The 19,435-nt window shown below is 51.0% G+C and overlaps 5 protein-coding genes across 5 annotated transcripts; 2 read left to right on the plus strand and 3 right to left on the minus strand.

The window, feature by feature from the left end:
- Positions 1-317: 317 nt before the first annotated feature.
- PtrM4_023090 (uncharacterized protein) lies at positions 318-4,130 on the minus strand (the record flags this gene model as incomplete). Its single annotated transcript, XM_066103553.1, has 2 exons — positions 318-3,196; positions 3,449-4,130. 2 exons carry the CDS (start codon positions 4,128-4,130, stop codon positions 318-320), a joined length of 3,561 nt encoding a protein of 1,186 aa, XP_065965755.1.
- Positions 4,131-4,500: 370 nt separating this feature from the next.
- On the minus strand, positions 4,501-6,171 carry PtrM4_023100 (ProP, Permease major facilitator superfamily; the record flags this gene model as incomplete). The annotated part of the gene is made up of 2 exons (XM_001932095.1): positions 4,501-5,636; positions 5,688-6,171. The coding sequence occupies 2 exons, from the start codon at positions 6,169-6,171 to the stop codon at positions 4,501-4,503; spliced, it is 1,620 nt and encodes a 539-aa protein (XP_001932130.1).
- Positions 6,172-7,363: 1,192 nt separating this feature from the next.
- Positions 7,364-8,197, plus strand: PtrM4_023110 (uncharacterized protein; the record flags this gene model as incomplete). The annotated part of the gene is made up of 1 exon (XM_066103554.1): positions 7,364-8,197. One exon carries the CDS (start codon positions 7,364-7,366, stop codon positions 8,195-8,197), a length of 834 nt encoding a protein of 277 aa, XP_065965756.1.
- A 627-nt stretch (positions 8,198-8,824) lies between these two features.
- Positions 8,825-9,988, plus strand: PtrM4_023120 (uncharacterized protein; the record flags this gene model as incomplete). Its single annotated transcript, XM_001932096.2, has 3 exons — positions 8,825-8,891; positions 8,945-9,139; positions 9,204-9,988. The coding sequence occupies 3 exons, from the start codon at positions 8,825-8,827 to the stop codon at positions 9,986-9,988; spliced, it is 1,047 nt and encodes a 348-aa protein (XP_001932131.2).
- Positions 9,989-10,669: 681 nt separating this feature from the next.
- Positions 10,670-15,626, minus strand: PtrM4_023130 (MdlB, ABC-type multidrug transport system, ATPase and permease component; the record flags this gene model as incomplete). Its single annotated transcript, XM_001932097.2, has 10 exons — positions 10,670-11,408; positions 11,458-12,076; positions 12,132-12,247; positions 12,300-13,012; positions 13,077-13,864; positions 13,915-14,148; positions 14,200-14,479; positions 14,537-14,763; positions 14,821-15,349; positions 15,402-15,626. The coding sequence occupies 10 exons, from the start codon at positions 15,624-15,626 to the stop codon at positions 10,670-10,672; spliced, it is 4,470 nt and encodes a 1,489-aa protein (XP_001932132.1).
- Between the last annotated feature and the right edge of the window lie 3,809 nt (positions 15,627-19,435).

Below are 19,435 nucleotides of genomic sequence, written 5' to 3' on the forward strand. Positions count from 1 at the left end.
AGATTGTTATGGTTTGCAAATATTGTGTGTATATAGTTGCGAGCATGCCTTCGTGGATCGGTCACACTATTGCTTGATGTGACTCCTGACCATATAAGAATACGTTGTTCAGATTGATACTACGCAGCTACAATACGGGCCATATACTGTACCAAGTAGTCATCCAGAACAGAAACAAACGTGATATCCAAGCAACCCATACTTCCAATATCCGGTGTGGGAACCACTCCCACCAACAAGACGTTAACCTCATGTCTCGATATTCATACCAGAAATCAATCTTCGTACTGTATCCCCACTTAAACTAAGCTTCGATATCACAAGAACGCAGGCGTATCTTCCCTTACCAAAACCAGCCCGCCTCTCTTCCCAACACTGCCTTCCGGCACAGGTGTTTTCTCCCGCTCCTTCAGAAAGCGGTCGGCCATTCGCTGTCCTGGGGTAACGCTCCCGCTACGATCGCCATCAATCACACTGTCGATGACTCTTTCCAACGCATCTGGAATTGGTTCTTTAGTCATGGCTAGAGAACTTGACGAGGTTTTGACATGCAATGTTGGCTGTCGCACGCCTGCACTAGCATGTTGCGGTGCTGCATTGAGTCCTCCGAGACCATTCGTACCGCGCAAGTCAAAAGCGCTTCTTGGTCGTCGGGCGAGCTTCTCGGGAGAAACGGGCCGCATTTTCACGCGTACTCGCGGACGTAGTGGTGTCGCATTTGGATCTTGTTGCAATTTTGTAGCGTTCATCTCAGGTGTCTTCGCGATGTTCTGGTCGGCGTATGATGAATTGCGGTTCAAGGGTGACGAGCATAATAGCTGCTGCGAATTTGTTCGAGGTGTAACACCCAGAGGTGATGCGGCAGGCTGCCTCTGATCGCGCGAAATCGGTGGTGTGATGTTCTCCTTCCTCTTTAGCTGCGCGTCACTTCTCTTCAACGCTGTTGTGGGAGCGCGTCTCGACGTTTCATCCGTTGAAGGAGCTGAGATGTCGGCGTTGAGCCTTGCGCCGGGCGTTGACTTGAAAGATTTCAAAGATTTCAAGGAAGCGACGCTTTCAGTGGCCGATTTCGAATTTCGGGAACATAAGCTGTTGCTACTTGAGCGTCGACCAGTGTCTAGAAAAGGAAAACGATCATTCATTGCGGGAGATTTTGGCGTCTCAAAGCCTAAACGCGAAGTGGAAACGCGGCATCTCGATATTGAAGGCGAAGACTCTGCATTGGAAAGCCGTGCGGAGCCTATTTGAGATTTTCTGCGCGACTCAATACTTCCGTATGCTCTCACTGTGGGGCTGTAGCTGACAGCGTCTTCCTTTAAACTATCAATGCGCGGTTTGTGTCCCTTGGAGACCGGTGTCCCTCCCAAGGCACCGTTTTGGGGTTGGTGGTCCAGATCTGGCTGATCATCGTCCACATGAGGCACTTTGATACTCGCTATTGGTTCAATATCTGCTCTGGGTGTATTGGTGTTGTGAGATGCTTGCAGAACTACAGTCGTGTCATCCTGCTCAGTAAATGAAGTGCCTGCGGAGTCTTGACCTCTCTTCGAGGGTGTTGTGTATTGATCATCGATCCGGAGATCCTCCTGACTGGTGAGTTCCATACCTGAAATTTCATGGGAAAGCCAAGCCCTCCAATCACGACTAGCACAATCTGGCCCACGTTGACGCGGCGAGGGGGTTCCTACCACGTAGCTTCGTACAGAATGGGATGTGAGAATCACAGCCGAGCCGCCATCATGCGATCTATCCAGATCGTTTGGGCCATTAAAAGACATGACGCTGTCGTTGGGAAGTATACTGACGCCATCGGTGTTGCGCGAATATATGCTGGGTGACATTGGTGTCATCGAAGCTTGAGGAACTGGCGACCCCTGGACTTTCGGTGATTCTGGTAATCCGTGAGCAATTTGAGTCTGCACCGTACCGGTATCTAATGATGCTGCTTGGCTCCCTTCAACGCTAGATTGCTGTGTTTTTCGAGTTTGCTGATCAAAAGTTGTGATGTCGTAAATTTTACTTGTCTCACGGGGGAACTGGAGGTGCTCGGCCTCATCAAGAGAGTTGTTCCAGCGATCTTTTGCCCTCTCAACGCGCTTTTCAATCTGCGAAGCCGAGGGAGTGAATATTTGAGTTGTATGATCCTTATCAGCATCATCACTTGTATCGCCGCCGTCCTCAGAGTCAGATGTAGCCACATTCGAAGGAGTATTTTCATCATGTTTGTTGATGTTATTGGCGTCGTCTACATTCGCGGTGACATCAGGATCAGGAGACGAGTGTTGTCTGGGTGTCACGGTGCGAATGGTGGACCTTATCGCCCTGCCAAGAGACTTGATTGTGCTGGTCTTACTTTGAGTACTTTGAGCTGTAGCGGGTCGGCGAGATGGTGGTCGCTGTTCTAGTTCGGTACTGCTTCGAAGATGGCGACTGCAACTGGAGTGTAGTTCTCGCGTCTGAACCTGAAGTTTTGTCGTACTCGACTCAAAGACATCGCTTTCCGCGCCTGGTGTTCCTTCGATGAGGCCTGCTGATGTTTGAGATGGCTTGGATGTTCCCATTTCTCGCATCAACGCAGAGAAGACGCGTTTGGCGTCGATGGGTGTAGGTACCTCTTCCACAAGGCTTTCCATGGGCATGGGATCACGGAAAGAAGCGAGTGGTGGAAGAGGCATAGACTTCCTCCTTACTGCTATCGCAGAGGCGATACGGTCTGCTTCGCTACCGATACTGTCTTTGGATTCGTGGATGACAGTCATCCGCTTCATGGCTCTTTGCGTCAGTGTATCTTCGGTTGAAGAAGTTCCCCAGCTCGTCACCCGAGATGTGGGTACATGCGGTACGTGTACTTCACTATGAAGACTACGGTTACTGCGTCCACTTCCAGTGCTGTTGCTTCGAGATCCAGATCGTAGATAGACGGGGCGATTCCCTTCACTAGATGGAGTACGGGCGCGGATGCGCTGCAATGTCTCCTGATCAGGTGGCGGTATAGCATATGTCTCATCCACTGATGGTGGTCCGATACGTGCAGTGTGGAAGTAGTCTCGACTGGCATCGATCTGTTGAACAGGAAGATTGGCCGACTTCGCTGACGTTCGCCGGAAAACTTTCCGAATTTTGCTCTTCAAAGATCCAGAAAATGACCGCTTCTCTTTGATGTCCTGCGGTGGGACGAAGTCGTTCAATGTGAGGTCTGTCGTTGAATCGTCAGGCGTGTGCTGACTGCTCGCACAGATAGATTGCGCGCCGGATAAGGTCCGCTTTCCCTTTTCCTTCCCCTTGTCCTGTCTCTTCTTGAAGGGTGCTAAGAACATTGAAGGTTTATGCTTGATCGCCTTCTGTTGGAAACCTTGCAGGTAGTCATCTCGCGCCTTATCTAATGTAGCGTCGAGTCCAACGGTGACAGGTAGGCGCGGACCGGCCAGGGGGGACGGCCCAAGAGTACGATTCGGTACATATACAGGCGATGGTTCCGATATTGGAATGATCCCGACTGTAGGTGGTGTGGTAAGATACTTCGCGGGCGGCCGTGCTATAGGCGATCCTGTCTGCACACTGCTTGCATAATACATGGATCGTGCCTTCCGTATCTGCTGCGAGGTGATCGAGGTTGAAGCATTCGGCCGAAGAGGTTTTGGCTGGGAGCTGGGCCTGGCACTTTCGCTAAAGGTGATGGAAGGCTGTGTAGATAATTGCCGGGGTGGTGGAGATGACCCCTCGACGGTAGGAGTAGGATAGAAGGGCGGAAACTGCTCGGTGTTCTGTTCCGTATCCGCTTCTGAAGCCTGTGACCGAAATTGACTGCGTGTATTCTCTTGAACCTTTGGTCGCTGCGTGGAACGCAAACTTGACTCGCGCGGTGGAAAGTGGCTACCTTGCGACATGAGAGACTTGCGGCTGGTATTGCTCTTGGATCTGGAGACTTCAGAGTTACGTTTCCCGCTGTGGTCTGCTACATCTTGGAGTTGTGCTCGTGCGAAAGCAGCTGTAGCAGCAGCCAAGGCTTGCTGCTTGACTGCATCCAGATCCAAGGAGTCAGTGACAGATGTAGGACGCTTGTGGACCGTCGATGTAGATTTGGAGCGACGAAGACGAGTACCTGCGTCGCTATTCGCACGGGCAAGCATCGTGACGGCAGAATAAAACTATCGATTGCAGAAGTAGAGTGGTAAGAGGGTGGGACCAACTTAGCATAGCAGTGCTAAAGACTTGTTGACGGCATGTAGCAAAAGCAGCGGCAGTGAAGCACGGCCTGCGGTATGGTTGTAGTCAAATGGCAAAGATGTCGAGCAAAAGCCACCGCTCTAAGCGGCTGTCGCATTGCTTGAGCCGCCTTCTTCGCTCTTGAGGCTTTACAGTGACTGTTCGCTTATGTGCGGCAAGACGCACCCATGGTCGCCCGCAACGCTCCTGCACTTCGCCTGAAGTATAGCCAACGTTGGAGTATTGATGTTATGATAAGTTATTGGGGCATGTAATTGCAGTTCAACTATTCTATCACAGGGGATTTCTGCTTCTAGTGATATCCTCACGCTCGAGCATAGCTGTCGGCCTTTCCTCATCGAAAATATCATCGTCCTCACTGTGCACTTCAATGTAAGCAGGCTCCTTGTCCTTCACGTCGATGGCAAATGTCGCCACAGTCATGAAGGCGAATACAACAACAGAACCCAGGAAAGGCAGCCCAAGCCATGCACTGCCCATGTCCATACCAATCTCGAAGAGCTCGTTCAACAGCGGTCCAGCAACCATTGAGCCAATGGCCTCAGCCATGGCAAGTGTGCTCATCAGCTTACCCACGTTTGGGCTCGATTGACCGCCAATGACGTGAATGGAAACAGAGCGCATAGCGGCACTATAACCGGTACCCATGTTAAAGACAAGAAGGCCAATGATCAGAAGACCAGGCTGTGCGGCAACACCCATGATCAAGAAGGAAATAGTGGTCAAAATGATGGAGCCACGTGCAAGATAACAGTCGGCCCAGTGGCTCGGAAGCCGGAGTCTTTTCAAGAGGATGTAGTTGACCAGTGGAAGAATGGTTGCCACTACAACAAGATTTGTACCTGCACGAAACGAGGTCAGGTACGCCGCCTTCTTGATCTCCCAGGTGTAGCGTTTCGAGGCGTAGCGAACGAGGAGACCCATGGCTTGTCTGCCCAGTCTATGAATCAAGAATGTGAAAACGACCAGTGCTACTGTCCAATCATCTCTAAGGAAGTGGACCGTGGCTTGGAAGTTGCGTATCTGCGAGCGCCAGTGAAAGTCGCTGGTTGTCGGCTGGAGCTCAAAAGTTTGCAAATCTCTATCTTTGGGCTCCGGGAGATCGCGCAGGTGCAATGTTTCCGGTAAGAACAATGCGATCATTGCACCAGAGACCTGTATTCCCATAGCCAGCATAAGTGGCAGCCAATCCCCACTCTCCATCAGTCGCGCAGCCAAAATGGGTGCCACCATCTCTGAGACAAGAACGCAGGCTGTCACGTATAGGAAGATGGTAGTTCGCTTTTCGGGGGGCGCGATGTCGGACATCATGGTGATACCGATCGCTATGGCTACCATGGGGCCGCCGCCGATGACAAGGAAGGCGCTCGAGAACCAGGTCAATTGCAAGGGAAGAGAGGTGAAATAGCCTGCTTGTGTGTCAGTACTGAATCCTATGCCCATCTCCTCGGCCTACTCACAAATCATCAGTCCCCAGGCAAAACTCAGCAGTAAGCCCGCCAGACTGGCTATGAAGACCCACTTCCTGCCCACCCGATCAGCCAAGGCCCCGTAAGGTACTGCTAAGAATATGCCTGGCAGAGCATCAAACATGTCCTGCCAGCCGAAGATGCTGGCCAGTCGCTGCTGTACCCTATCTACTTTGCAGAGCTTCTCAGGTATGATTCCATCCGCGGGTATCACGGAAGGGTCGGCTTCGCGGTAGTACTTGAGACATATGTTCGCTTCGAATATACGCGTCTGAGGCGGGTTGGCGATGAAGACACCCATATCAACGACGGTGATCATGGCGCAAATAAGGAATGCAAATAGCGCCCATGGCTTCTTGCGAGCGACTGGCGGCGGGCTGTGGACCGGTTCTAGGGGTGGGAGAAGCGTCTCTCCTTCTGCGAATGTCTCGCAGTACTCGATAGAGTTGCGCGGCGATTCCAAAGGCACAGCCATTGCAACGGCTTCCACTAATACGGTGTGAGGAGCGATGGGGAGAAAGGGGATATTGCAGACACGAATAATCCCGAGTAGATGTGTAAGACGGCCGATCAGGTTGCCGAAAGCGGCACATAGGCATGTGAGTTAGTCGCTGTTATTAGCCAGAATCAAGAAGAAGACGAGGTCTGTACATATAGTACGCAAGCCATTCCATAATGCAGGCGATGTCGTAAGGGCTGTGAAACGCCCATATTGATATCGAGTCCAGGCGTGGAACGCCAGGTGTCGCGTCGGCGGCCTTGTTTACGTAAGCATCTTCCGCCTCAGTTTATGCTTCACGACATCGTCCGACACAACCCCACCTCAGCCTCAGCCCCAATCCTGCCAGTCAAAATATTTCGCCCTTCAGAGCGCTTGGCGCAGAAAGAGTCGTCTGATTGATCAGGATATAATGGGGCCATTTGCTCATTTGGCTATATTTACACAGTCAGTGGACATGAACAACATAGTTCTTTCAGTAGAATCACGGCAGCCTGGCATTGTATCCACTACAACCAAAGTTCTACCTCAACACAGTTCCCTCAGGGGAAAAAGGATAGCCTGAATGCTCATTTTGAGATCAGTTCGGGCTGGAAATAGACTCAGTAGTAGTCAGTAGAATCAGCTTAGCCTGTATCCTCATATTTGCGGTCAACCTGGGTTGGAGTAGATGTAGTGACAGTAGCATTGAAATTGAGTTCTCTATGTTTACTAACTAATTCCTTGTTTGTTAAAGCTGACAGCAAAACACTTTTCGGTGTTGATGCGACAACTTCTGGCTCGCAAGATTACCTACTTTTCGTCGTGTAATATTAGTATTGCTATAGCTGTAGTATAGGAACCAAGTGAATTATAGACTATGTGTAAGTAGTTGAGTGAAATCGCAAATTGCAATCGCCACAGTTCCAGAGGTAATAGGCTTGCGATCGCAAGTTGCCCAGGAAGGTCGACATAATCATTCGGGAACGGTCACTCAGCTGACTATACTATGAAACACGACGTCAGTGCTTGGAGGGATAGCGCAGCTATCACGTTACTTACTAACAGCAATTTACGCAAGAGCAAGCACTTCGCTACCTCATATATTAGCTTACACTAGTCTACAGGAACTTCCACTAGAGAACCATTCTACAGCTCAACCGACTCAACCGACTCAACCAGTCCAGCGATGGAATCACTTGCGTTCTCCCTCACTCAACTCTCCGTTCGTCCTAAACACAAACATCTATTCCTTAATTTGCCCGGGGAAATCCGCAATGCGATCTATGCTTACATTGCAGTCTCTTTTTCCCAAGAGATCGATGTTGATAAAGCCCGTACCCACAGCATCCGGGCCATCGGTAACACACTCAACACTGAGCAACCTTGCCTCCATTGCATACCAATAGCAAATTGCTTCCCTGGCATCACTTTCGCCAACAAGCAAGTCTATGCAGAGCTGGTACCTATACTCGTTGCCAACACACGATTCATCCTGCAGTCTGACGCAGATGCCGATATACTAAACTGGTTCCTAGAATACTCGAAGACCCGCAAGTGTGTCAAGTCTCTTGCTTTCCCCCAGATCACTCGCCCAGTCCAAAACTCGTCCTTCGTGCAGCCTAGCCTGTTCCAAACCTGCAGGAATCTCCGTGAGCTGAGCATAACAGTTGACTCAGACGCTGTTATGCCCTTTTTCGAAGAACCTCCCACGGGAACAACAGATGGTTATCCGAACGGCAAGGTGACTGTAATGTGGCAATGGGGACTACCAACGCTCAAGCGTCTTTCAAAACTCAAAAAGTTCATGATGCGTTGCGAAATCCGACCCGGCCAGGCGGTGACATATGATGCATTTGAGGACATTGCGCACTGGATCAATCTGCATTTCTGCAGCGATGTTGTGCTACTAGAAAACGGGAAGCCCGAGGAGAGGGCGGTGAGGCAGCAGCATGTGAATTTCACGGGAGCTACTGGTCATATCGAATTGGCAGTATGGTCATGGACTATTGTGCGCAAATAGTAGCGGAATCGTCACCTCAGTTCACTCTCCGAAACAAGGAGTTCAGTAAGCTTAGCGCTCTTACCGCGCGTTTGCTATGGTCAGTGGTTGATACCAACACTCAGATTTCCACACCGCCTATGTCGGTAGCGTCTGAGGACCCCGTGTGTATGAGAAAATTGAGGGGTTACACACAACAATGAGAACTACCCCCACATGACCGTTGTTCCCAATGTCCTAATGCAGTGTCCTGACCGCGTCGCGTGAATGTTACGTTCGCAACCAAGACCCCGAGATTGTATGAATCACACGATGGTAGAGAATCAACCAATACTATCCCGCTGCTTCCGTGTCTCTTGCGCATAGCTGAAGCTCTTGCACCGCCAATAGCCTTGGCAGTCTGTCTTTCACATAACCCCTGTCCCACTTGATTTCTTTCTGAACTTGAGCAAACACCAAGTTTGCGCGCAGAAAATGGCAGACAAGAGTGGGATATCTTGGTGACCAATTCTCACGATATATAAGCCCCTTCTTCCGCCCCAGACTCGAACTCTTTCTACATACTCGACATCCACAGCTTAACACTGGCCAATATCTCTCAACACTCACCGCAAATACCAGTATAGAAAACCTATTATCGAATCCGAAATGCCGGGAATTGTCAATAATAATACTTCTGGTAATCTCCCAAGTTCTGCATCAAGAACCTATGGATGTAAGTCTATGCCCTCCCTGATGTATCTGAATGCATACTGACATCAGCTCCAGACCAATTGAATGGTTCCGCAGACGCCTTCGATCCGACAGGTAATCTTCAAAATCCACAGCAGGGGTCTATGGTGGCTGCTTCAGCGCCTCAGAATGGCAACACTGCCCGACCACTTCAGAATGGCGGCACCACTCAACCGTCTCTTCCTGTTCCCGCTGGCGCAGATGCTGCCATTTGGAGCAGACTATGTACCGGTATGTAACTTGAAAATCAAATATGTGAAATATACGTTCATCAGCTAACACAAGAGATATTAAGGATCCTTTATGGCCGACATAACTGCTGAACGGGAGGCTCCCCAAGCTGACCCCAGCCAGAGTAGACAGTGGCAGCAAACTATTCTTCCCTATCTGAAGGAACTGTTCTTTAGGGTTCCATCCACAACTGACGTTTTCTACATGGGCCAACTATTGCAATCCCCAGACATTCCAGGACTCCATGAAAACATCGTGAAACTAGAATTGACAGGCTTCCATTGGTTCTCTGGGGTCACCGGCAGCCGCAGATCTAACCTTTTCTTGGACCTGGCGTCAATGCTTCCTTCACTCAGGGAGGTCACTTTCACTATGCATATTGGCAGCATCACGGCCTCGATGTGGGGTGACAGGCAGATGATTGAGTTGGAGGCGACCGACCCTGTGTGCGCCAGAGAAAGGAGGGTACTGTCTCTACGACATGTATGCACCAAGTACGGTCTTGAGAGGATTTTCAGATGCACCAACCTTCAGCACATCCGTATCGTGTATATCAGGTGTCACGGTAACCACCGTGGTCCCCTTGACACTCCTGCCTCTGACCCATGCGCTCCTGCTCTTAACCCGTACGCTCCTGTCTCCAATCCGCACGCTCCTATCGCAACAGTGCAATGTACTATCCTCGACAGTATGCCACTGCCTCGACAACCGTATGACATCACACGAGCTTTCTTCCGCTATGTATCTTTCTTGGGTGGAACTCTCCACTTCTTTTCTTCACGCAACGTCTTGTATTTACACTTGAGTGCTGTACGTAGCACACAAATCAAACTTCTTCATAAGTTCTGAGATTACTGCTCGTTGCCTCTCGTGACATCAGGTCCGACATCATTACCTTTCATACTCCAAGCAGCAACCCGGAGAATCTCCTTGCCTCCATGCGGAACTGGTTGGCCACAGAGTTCGAGAGCCGTCAGGGGCAGACGGTATTTGTGACGGTCTCACATGCCGCTTGAGGAGTGTAAGGACGGAGCTCTTCCTTACGTACTAGTCCTCTTTCGGCCTAACCCAATCTTCTCCCTGCACTATATACTTAGAATAGGCTCTCTCTCTCTCTATTAGAGAGGCTGTCTGCTATTTTTTCCATTTCTGAACCGAGCTTGTTCAACCAGAATGTCTCTCTGTGCGTGACGCCTGCCTCACCCTTACAGAATGAGGTTAAGGGCATCAGCAGAAATATTAGACACAAGATGGGAGATACTGTATACATTAAGGACATCCAAGTAGAACTATGTAAAACTGAAACTTGAATGATTTTCTGATATACCACGATACACACCACCAAAAGACGAGATGACAAAACAAATGTCCGCGCATGTGATCACGTGCGTGATGTAGAAGTTCACGTGCACTCAACTCTAAGTCTGAAACCAAAAGAAATTCGTTACCAAAATGCTGCGTGTAAATAAGAATCATAACATACATTAAAGTATTTGATATTTTTCCCTTTTTGTCACATACATGTGTTCATCAATTCACAATTTCCAGACCATCCTCCGCCTCCTCCCTCCTAGCAACATCCTCATACAGACTCTTGAACCAGCTCCCTTGGCGCTCCAGCAACTTGTACGGCGCACCGTACTCAACAAGCTGACCCTTGTTCATGACGACGACCTTGTCAAAGTCAAGGATGGTGTCAAGCTTGTGCGCAACGGATATGAGTGTATGGTGGGGGAAGTTTGAGCGGAGAAGACGCTGGACATGTGCATCGGTCGTGGCATCGAGGTTACTAGTAGCCTCATCCATGATGACGACAGTAGCCTTGTCCTTGCGCAACATGGCGCGCGCGAGGCAGAAGAGCTGACGCTGGCCATGCGAGAAATGCAGGTCCTCAACTTCGACGTCAAGGGGGTGCGCGTACTTGTCGACGTCACCCTTTGCGACGATAATGTCCCAGAGCAGCACATCCTTGAGCACGGCCATGATGGCTTTGTCGCTGGACTGCTTCAAAGGGTCGGCATTGAGACGGATGGAGCCCGGAAGCAGGTACGCATCTTGTGGCAGGCCGATGAGCCGGCTGCGGATTGTTTGGCGCGGGATGCGCGTGAGAGGGAGCGAATCGAGAGTAATGTTGCCCGATGAGAGCTCGATCATTCGGAAAAGGGAGAGGACAAGCGAGGACTTGCCGCTGCCGGTGCGACCGACGATGGCTACTTTCTCCCCGGGCTTGATAGACAGGGAGAAGTCGGAGATGACTGGCTCACCGGGTCTATGAATGTTAGCGACAGAGCTGGGCTGATAGTAGGAACCGAACTTACCGGTGACATGCTTCAATGCTCTGGAACTCGATCTTCCCAGCGCTCGGCCAGTTGGATGGGGGAATGCAATCTTCGTCGTCATGGTCTTCAGCGAGGGATTCGGTGGTGAAGTTCTTGATCCTTGCGACACTACCAATGTGCGTCTCGAGTTGAGTCCAGAAAGAGATGAGTAATTTAATGCTCTGCGAGAAGAGGACGACGTTGAGTAAGGCGACTCCGACGTATCCTGCGCTCAACTTTCCACGAAGTGTAACGACAAGCACGATGAGTATGGTGGCCACCGCTGCAACAACCAAGTCAAGCACGAGTGTCAACCAACGCTGGACAGCGAAGAGAAGGTAGAAGGGGCGCTGGCTGAGATCAAGCAATGCCTTCGCCTTCTCCTCGACAAAGCTTTGCCATCCAAATGCGCGAATCGTAGCCAGTCCCTCTAGTATCTCAGTGAACTGAGTGTAGAGCGGCGACTTGGCCTCCAGATCCAGGAAACGAAGTTGGCGCGACGTGCGAAGGTAGAACTTTTGAATGAAGTAGACACTGATTCCCACAACAGGGAAAGAGACGGCAGCGTAAGGCGAGGCAACGGCGATGATAGCCATCTGACCAATGCACATGACGAATGCTGCGACGCCATTAGTACATTGTCCATTGGAATCTGGAGCGGAAGGACAACTTACTGGCAAAGGTGTTCAGCGCCGCCACCGGCAATTCCATGTCAATGAGCATGAGATCTTGGCTGAAACGGTTGAGTGTGACTCCTGTGTCGGTAGTGGAGAAAAAGGACATGGGCGATCTTTTCTTTGTTAGTATGTGGGGTATTATCAATTGTATCACCTGCAACTTACCCAAGAACCGTATCCAGAAGCTTCTTGTGGAATGCGACGCCGGAACGGGGAACCATCGTGATGATGAGCTGCCAGCAACTGACAATGAGGAAGAAGAGCGCTAACCCGCCAAACATGGCGTAGATGCCCAACCAGTATCCGAGTCGTTCATTTGGGTGAGAATCATTGTATTCCGCCCACATCTTCACCCATATCGACGGAAATGAGATGCCAAAGATGAAGATGATAATGGAACCCATGAAGATGATTGTCGGTATCCAGCCCACCGAGTTGATGTAGTAGAAGTAGATAGCAGTATCTCCTGTGCGGCGGTTTGCCTCTGCTTGAACATCGTCTTCAGTGCGATTGCTGTTGTCGATTTGACGCTCAGTGTAGCGAGGTGGAGCCTCGTAATCATGCTTCCCAGGCCGGTAGTTCCAGTCGGCGAGTGCGAGATCAAAACCTGACACGTAACCGCCTGAGGTGTTGAGATTTTCGAATGAGCCTTGTTCTGCAATCTTGCCGTTCTTGTCGAGAGAGACAATGTGGTCGGCATATGGCACTCGCTTTGCTGACGATGATGCGATAAGAACAGTCGTCCTGCAACGCTTCAACAGTCCCTCGTTGCCAAAGAGACTGTGCCAGATGCGAGTCTCAGTCTGACCGTCAAGGCCGCTAAGGCAGTCATCAAGGATGATGATATCCTTCTGTGCATACACTGCTCGCGCAAGAGCCTGAAAAAAGCATAGTCAGTAACTTGAGGGTGTGGAAGGCGGGAATGGTGGTGGGGTGCCTTACAATGCGCTGGCTCTGACCTCCGCTCAATGCAATACCCTTGCTGCCGATCTGAGTTTGATCACCCTGAGGTAGCTGCCGTAGATCTTCATCTAACGCGCAGCTTCGTACAACCGACGAATACCATCGCTGATCAAACTCTGAAACACCGATAATGCTCTCCTGCACTGTGCCGTTCACGTGCCATGCACTTTGGTCACACAGGGCGATCCGCAAGGAAGAGACCTGCAGGGTGCCCCCCATAACCGGCAGCTCACCCAACGCTGCCTTGAGCAGGGTTGACTTGCCGCAACCGACAGGACCCACGACCATGGTAATCTTCCCTCGCGGGACGATCATGTCGATATCCTGCAAGGTACCAGCAGGCTGCTTGATCGGGTCCCATCCGAAGTACCCGTTCTCGATAACGATGGCTTGGGAGCCAAGAGAACTGGGCTCCTTGAACTCAACAGAGCAGCGGCTCTTCTGAGAAGACTCAGAGCCTTTGTCCGAACCGCTTTCTAACTCCGAAACCAAAGTAAGGCTTCCACCACGATAGGAAGGAAACTTCCGTTTTTCATCTCGCGGAGCTATCGTAAGAAATTCTTGTATTCTTTGGAATGACCCTACACCTCCCATGAGCGACGAAAGCGCCATGATAAGCGAGCCGAGGGGTTCTGTGAGCAGTGTGAAAAGAGAGAGCGACGTGAAGACTGTCGCGGTATCCAGACTGCCCCCGCCATCCTTGTTCTTGGCAATGATTGAGAACACTGCGAAAGCCAAGATTGGTGACACTATCGGAGATATGTAGGCTGCTGTAAGTTAGATCGAAGCATCCGAGTACTGGAAGGTAATAACTTACAGAAGCCCATGGTCCAAATGAGGAGTTTTCTGAACTTCTTGGATATGTTCAGTTCATCCACTCTCAGTCTTTGGAGGTCTTCTCGCAGCACTTCGGTAAGACCACCCATCTTCACACCCTTCATGGAGTTGAGCATTCCGTTTGTAGCTGCAATGCGACGCTCTATGCCTTCGAGCCAGAGCGCTTGGCGTTCCATGATCAGGCTCGTGACGGCGATAGAACCAAGAAGAGATACTGTTGTAGAGATTAGCGCAAACATGGGCAATTTCGTCAAGAGCTACTCACGAACGGCAACACCTATAGGGATCGCACACGCCGCACCCAACTGCTGCTGTAGGAGGTACATTGCCAATGCAATTTCGAGTGCATTTGACCATATCTCGTGGCCAGTCTCCATACCAGTCACGATGCGCTCAACATCAGCGCTCATAAGCGTGAGGGAGGAAGCAGTATCCACATCAGTCAACGCAATATCCGTCGCTTTGCCGTACAACATGGCAATAAGACCGCCTCGCATCTGTGTAATGAACCGGAATGTGAGATGCATGTACTGGCCGGTGGAAATCTTTGCAAAACATCAGCTGAATCCTTCTATGATCTGCGATCTCACTAATCCACTTACCGCGATGCCAATGAAGACAAGGATGTATGCGCCAATCAGCCCATAGCCGATATTCTTGGTTTGTGCCGTCGCAGGATCTTGAGAAAATTTGACAGCTCGGTTGATGAGGAAAGGCTGGCAGAAATTGAAGCCAATCAGGCATAGTCGAGGCGGGACGACGGCAAGTATGGGCCATTTGAGGTTCTGCAATGTTGTTGCAAAAAGTGAATGAGGTCCGACAATGGTCTCTGTGAGAACATGTTGTTAGCTGGCATGTCGGATAAGTACGCAGTCCTTCAACTTACTTTTATCCCATGCTGAACCTAGAAGTTCATGTAGATAGTCGGTTCGTAGATGCTTATCCAACTGAAAGAGATCTTCCACTGCCAGCGCTTTGGAAAAGCCACTCTTGAACAGGTCATTGAGCCACCAGAAAGTGGTACGCCTGTACACACCGCTTGTGGCCTCTGGTGGGCAGTCGGCGAACTCTGGGAGCAGAAGACGTCGCTTGTCCCGAGCCTCGACTATTGCCAAGAACACTTTCACACCAAGTCGCGAAGCAAAAACTGTTGCTACGAGGTCCAAATCGGGGGAGAGTGCGTAGCTACGGGAGCGTTGGATATCGAAGACGGAGGTGAACAGGAGGTATACGGTCAACAAAAATGACGGGCGTATCGAGCGCAGATGCTCGAAGAAGGAGAAGACTCCGAAGAGGACTGCACCGACGAAGCTGAGGGCAGCAGAGGCTAACTCGGCACGATGATTCGTTCTATGCCGACCTGTCCATACAACAAGAAGGGCAAGCTCGAAGCCAGCGAATACAGCCCATGCTATCTGCAACGAACTTATTAGACAAGCGAAGGCTACGGTGGGAAGAGACTCATACCAGTTTTGTGTATAGTAAAGAAGATCTTGAAACTTTGGTTGGTGTTCTTAAAAGACGGAATGCGACGAAGGGTATAATGCTAATTAATAACGAAATAGGTATTATGGAGAGGAAGATCTCAGAAAAGAGAAGAGTAAAATCGAACCCTCCACGGCAGTGAGGGCCAGCATAGGGACCGAATGTATCGTCAACGGCAGCACAGTGTTGGTCCGGTGTTGTAGCCATTGCAAACTTAGGTCAACGGGCAGAGGTTTCTCAGTGTTGTCGGCGGTTCATCAAAGGTAACATAGCTGGGATGCGGGGGTTCATACACTGGCAACCCCTAAGACGTTTAGGATGTCAGAAATCACGCCGATCACTGCTGGGCCGGTGGCAGAATGATAATTTTTTCTTTACATGCTTCAGCGGCATCCAGGTGCCCGAGCACTTGCTCAAAGGCTTGGACACTGCGGTAGCATGTGTAGGCGATCCTATGAGAACAAAGCTGCGCAATGCGGCTCCATTGCACCCCATCGACGCACAGACTTATTCAATCCCACCAAGACTGGTAGCATGTGTTTTACGTAGTCACTGTCAGATAGTCACGCCTTGGGATTGCCATGTTCGCCGGATGGAAATGAGTTAGCGCTGTGATCTTCGGCATAACAGCCCAATGCGGGTGACAGGTAAACTCGGACAGTAATCAATTTCCATTTATGGGCCTCCGGTAGTTAGAGGCGCACACGAAGTTTTCGAAACCTGGTGCAAAATCAGTGCATGCAGGTTGCATGCGTTGGAAGGATGTATGAAGGGGTAAGGGTCGTGCATGCGACGCTTGTATTTGGTTTAGCCGTAGTACTATGTGAATTTTGAGTAACGATTCGCGCCGCTGCCATCACCCTGCAGCCTAACATCGGGTGACGGCGGCCCGGGAAAGGGATCCTCCAACCTTAATTGCGCGACCACGCTGTCAGCTTGGCACCAGCATAAGGGGCGCCTGTGGCTTACGACCGCTAGATCAACGCGGTCACATTGACGATCGCGGCTGGATGTGCTCTGACGTTCCATGCGACTGCACGTCTATTTCCCGTCATACTCTTGACTAAGCCTGTTTACCACGACGGAGTTCCACCTGCCTGGAGGCTGTTTGCCTTGGTTTGGCTGCTTGAACTGCTAAAGCTGGACTAGAGTAAGGTGCGGAGACTAGTTGATCTTGCCGTGAAAAAGAACAAGGACAGCGCTTACGGCCCTTCATCGGCTTGCTACCCAGGACGCCTGAGGGAGGCATGGTATTTTGGCAGCTGAAAGATGGACTGCTTGACAAACTGCTCGGCAGGTTCGTTCGCTACCGTAAAATCCTGGTAACTGAGACGTGTTCTTGACACAGCCGAAGAAACAATGAGTCGCTTGCAGTTCGCACGGACCTAATTGTTTAAAAGCCGCACAGTGACCGGCGGTCTATTCTCTTGAGGTGGTGTCCTAGGTCCACTGGTTCTTGGATACCGGTCATGTGCAACAATGGCTGTCCCGGGCGCAGCTGTGTCCCACATGAATTTGGATACGAGTGTCACTGTGTCTGCATCGCAAACTCCGTGATGATGCGTAGACTATGGCGGTGGGCAAGCATGATGTGTTCATCGGACATGCCCGTACTCCTCACACCGGCTAGCAATTCAGAGTGATACCACTGAACGACGAGTCCAACAATTGTGAACAGACTGTGAGGGCAGTATTTTGAGCAATTTCCAGTGCCGAATAGCCTAATGTTGCGGTCTCCGGTAAGTGGACCGCCTCGGTGAATACTGTACAAACAGGTATGTAGATTAACGGAGGGCAGACGACCTGTCCAAAGAGAGACATCCACGGGACTCGACTCCATATCCGTTCCATTTTTCATCATTTTGTCGGCAGATTGTCCCCGCGTCGTTGACCGGATTGTCTTGGTGAGGCGTCCAGCGGCGTGAAGAGCATGTCGGTAGTCATACTTCGCTCTTGTCGCCGAATGCAGAGGCGTGTCAGTGAATGGGGGCGATGGCGCTGGGCCGTCCCGTGAGCCTTGGAGACCCACAAGATAGTGTCAAGGGAGTGACTTTCGGGATTTAGTATACATGGCCATGCATGCTGCACAGAAGCCACGACGCCGGCTGCCGATCAAAATCGATTTGGACGGTAACCCGTAGTGAAGACTGCAGAGACATGGTGGAGGGAACAGGGCCGCACACTAGCTCTAACCTGCCAATATTGCGAATATGAAAACCGTCATTTGTGCGGTCCGTACGGGTAATGTTGAGATTTCCGGGGTACCTGCAGTCATGTTGCTAGCTGCTTGGAAAAGCTGGTTACCCCACAATGACGATCCGCTTTCGGCGAACAATTCCTGCAGATCCAACATGGCGAGCTGAACGAGTGAACTAGATGGATTAAAGAGCGTTGTCCGAGCAGCTAGAAATCTAGACTTTGCGACACGTATGCATCTTGTGTCGCGTTGGCAGCCAACGGCCCAAGAAAAGCAGATCACAAAGAGGCTACGATGGTGCAACCTGTGCCTGATGAATGACTAGGCGAGGCGTGATGCGTCGAAACGAGGGCTCTCTAGCAGATGAGCTGGCAGAGATATTGGACCCGGGATTCCGGTGCTTTGGTTCGTAGCGGCATAAGCCCGATGGTCGCCAATGCCTCGATGGGGCACTATCCACCGTGCAAGGTCGGATGGGACGCCCTATACTAATTGCAGACGGCAACCGGGAGTGCCGCCTACACGCTGTGGACACACCACACTCACGACGATTGCTGTAATATGCATTGGGGAACAGGTTGGCGGGATCTGTCACAACTAGGGAACGAGGGATCCAACAGCAATCCCGAATGGGTTGCGTAGTAGGATAAAAAGACTCAATTGCGGATGTCAGTGGCGCAAAAGAACATGATAGAGGGGTGACAAGGCGAATGATTGGCGATTGTAAGTGGGGCGTGAGTGATGATGGGCGGTGGCTTACTTGGGGCAGGCTGACGACGTTTGATGGCGCAAAGCAAGTTTCTCGCCAGCAGCTGACAGGCAGCCCAGCGGCCCCAACGCTCGTCAACTCAGACAACGCTTGTGAAAGCAAAGCGGATGTGGAAGCGTGGCAGCCCGGATAGGCGGACATGAGCGTCCGGCCCTGGGTGGTTAGGCGTCTGTCTAATTTTGGTGAGCCACATGGAGCTCTACTTACATAAGCGGACCCGAATGCGACACGGTTTTCGTGCACCTTACCCTTGTCGAGAAAACCGGGGCTCATCGACACCGTCCAAACCTCACGCTTTCTCCTTCGCCTCCCCCCACCGCAACACGAGCTGTCGTGCTATACCGCCTGCGTACAGCGACGCCACAATATGGATGCAATATACAGCGTGGCCCACTCAATCACCTCATTTTGCAGATGGAATGCCAGCCTCAGGATGTTCGCAGCCAGCCTCGTGCAGCGCGTTGCGCCCCAGGCTCCATCGGTATTCCGCGAAACAGCAATGTTGCTTTTGCCCCATGGCGAATCCGGTGCGCGCTACTTCCTGTGGACCCCGTTTGCTCAGAAGCAATGAGCCTCTTGGTCCTCCAATCCACAATGTAGAGTACACCCCAAGCTTCACTGACTAGGTGCCCCCCATCGCCGATCCTAGGACATTCTCACATGGCCTGGCCGCATGCGCATTCTCGAGGCGAGCAATTATGGATGCAAGAAGATCGTGTAGACGGCAAGCACCGGTTGAAGGCCCTCGCAATCCATGCCTTTCTAGCATATGTGGCCCCGGACAGACGAGAACACTCAGCATAACAATGACCTCATTACAAGTTGACGCGCTGCATTGGGTGGCGGACGGATATTCAGAATGCCTCGCCGAGACCGAGGGAAAATGCCAGGGGTCGAAGATCTGCCTGGAACTAAGGTTTCTACCCTGAGCTGATCTCTTTCTTTTTGGTGCAATTCCAGATACTTCGACGTGATTGATTTTGATTGTTTCCGACCGTTATTCGAATTGCCCTAATAGCTACATGGCGAAATTTTTGCCAAATTTATCCC

Source organism: Pyrenophora tritici-repentis, chromosome 1, assembly GCF_003171515.1.
Source record: "Pyrenophora tritici-repentis strain M4 chromosome 1, whole genome shotgun sequence".
Taxonomy (NCBI): Eukaryota; Fungi; Ascomycota; class Dothideomycetes; order Pleosporales; family Pleosporaceae; genus Pyrenophora; species Pyrenophora tritici-repentis.